Source organism: Lottia gigantea (genome assembly GCF_000327385.1).
Source record: "Lottia gigantea unplaced genomic scaffold LOTGIsca_574, whole genome shotgun sequence".
NCBI classification, from domain to species: domain Eukaryota; kingdom Metazoa; phylum Mollusca; class Gastropoda; family Lottiidae; genus Lottia; species Lottia gigantea.
The window spans coordinates 10,287-11,764 of record NW_008709958.1 but is presented as its reverse complement, the minus strand read 5'-3'; the positions used below and the strand labels follow the sequence as shown (position 1 = coordinate 11,764).

The 1,478-nt window shown below is 31.8% G+C and overlaps 1 protein-coding gene across 1 annotated transcript in view; it reads right to left on the bottom strand.

Moving 5' to 3' along the window:
* Positions 1-65: 65 nt before the first annotated feature.
* Positions 66-1,478, bottom strand: part of LOTGIDRAFT_175941 (hypothetical protein) — a gene marked incomplete at both ends in the record, with an annotated part of 3,343 nt that continues 1,930 nt past the window's right edge. The window contains one exon of the mRNA XM_009063426.1: positions 66-322. Within this exon, the coding sequence (XP_009061674.1) occupies positions 66-322 (257 nt within the window). The remainder of the gene's footprint in view (positions 323-1,478) is intronic.

Here is a 1,478-nt window from a genome sequence, read left to right as displayed (position 1 = left end):
CTTTTTGATTAAAACAATAAGTCTATTTATGTTAGATGATAGTTCAATCTAACATATAGCATTATTCAGAATTGTATCTGCAAAATTTCCTTCATCCATAATAGGTTTAGAGTAATAGATGCTGTTTTATAAGGTTTAATATAACTAATAAAAAGATGGCATTCAGAGCCTCGTAAATTAGCAGTTCGTTTAATATACTCCAGGTAAACAGTAGGAAGACACAATCTTCTATCAGGAGCAAATCCCTTAAAACATAATTCACTTTGGTGAAACCCAGGTCGTGACTGTTTTATCAATTCTCCAATTTTAATTTTAATCCTATCTGTTGTACAATCAATATTCTTGATGTTTAAGAAATGAAAGGTCTGAATTTTTTGCCCAGAAAGAATAACTAACAATGTCAGAAGTTTAAAAGTTAACAACTTGAGACTTAATTTTCTCACAGGAGATAAAGTTTTCAAATATAATAAAACAATGTTGCAGTCCCAAGTAAACCTATTTCTTGGTAAAGCCGGACGCAAGTTAAACACTCCTGTAACAAATCGAGTTATAATTGGTACTGTTCCGATTGGTTTTCCATTTATAAAAATTAAACTTGACAATGCACTTCTTGTCGAATTAATTGAACTGTAGCCGAGTCCTTTATTAAATAAAAATGTTAAAAACTCAATAACATCCTCTACAGAGGGCGAAAAGGGATCCACTGATTTTTTAGCAGAATACCATAACCATCTTTTGATGCGACTTGTGTATTGTTTCCTATTGGAAACTCTCCATGATGATAGCAAGATGTGCGTAGCTTCATCTGAAAATCTCTCTGTAGAGTACTCTTCCCTGAAACCACTACCGCTAATAGCTTCATTTTTGGTAATTCCATTACTTTCTTCGTTGGATGTGTTAGGATAACTTCTACACTGGGCAAAATAAAAGGAAAATCAATAAGTAATCTGATTAATTTAGTAAACCAATATTGTGTATGCCACCAGGGTACTATTAATATGCCTGTAGCCTGATCTCTTTCAATTTTTGAAAGCACACTACCTATCAAACAAAATGGAGGAAACGCGTTCCATAGAAAGGAAAAAGCATTAATTCCAGACGCATACGGATCTGGTTTATATGCATAATAAAAATCAATTTTTGCATTTACTCTAGATGCAAATAAGTCCACAGTTGGCAAACCCCAAAAATTTTTTAATCTATCAAAAATATCTTGATTTAACTCCCACTCTGTGTTTTCATGCAAGAGTCTACTTTGTTCGTCTGCTTCTATATCTTATAACCAGCAATATGACTAGATTTTAAACATATATTTCTTTCTATACAAAAAAGTAAAATATCTCTTGTCACATTATTTAAACCTTGGTTTTTTGCCACCTAAGGAGTCTATATATGATACAGCAGTAGTGTTATCAATCATGATTAAAATGCATACATCTTTCATTGCTTTACAAAAAGAAAATAATACATATTTTGCT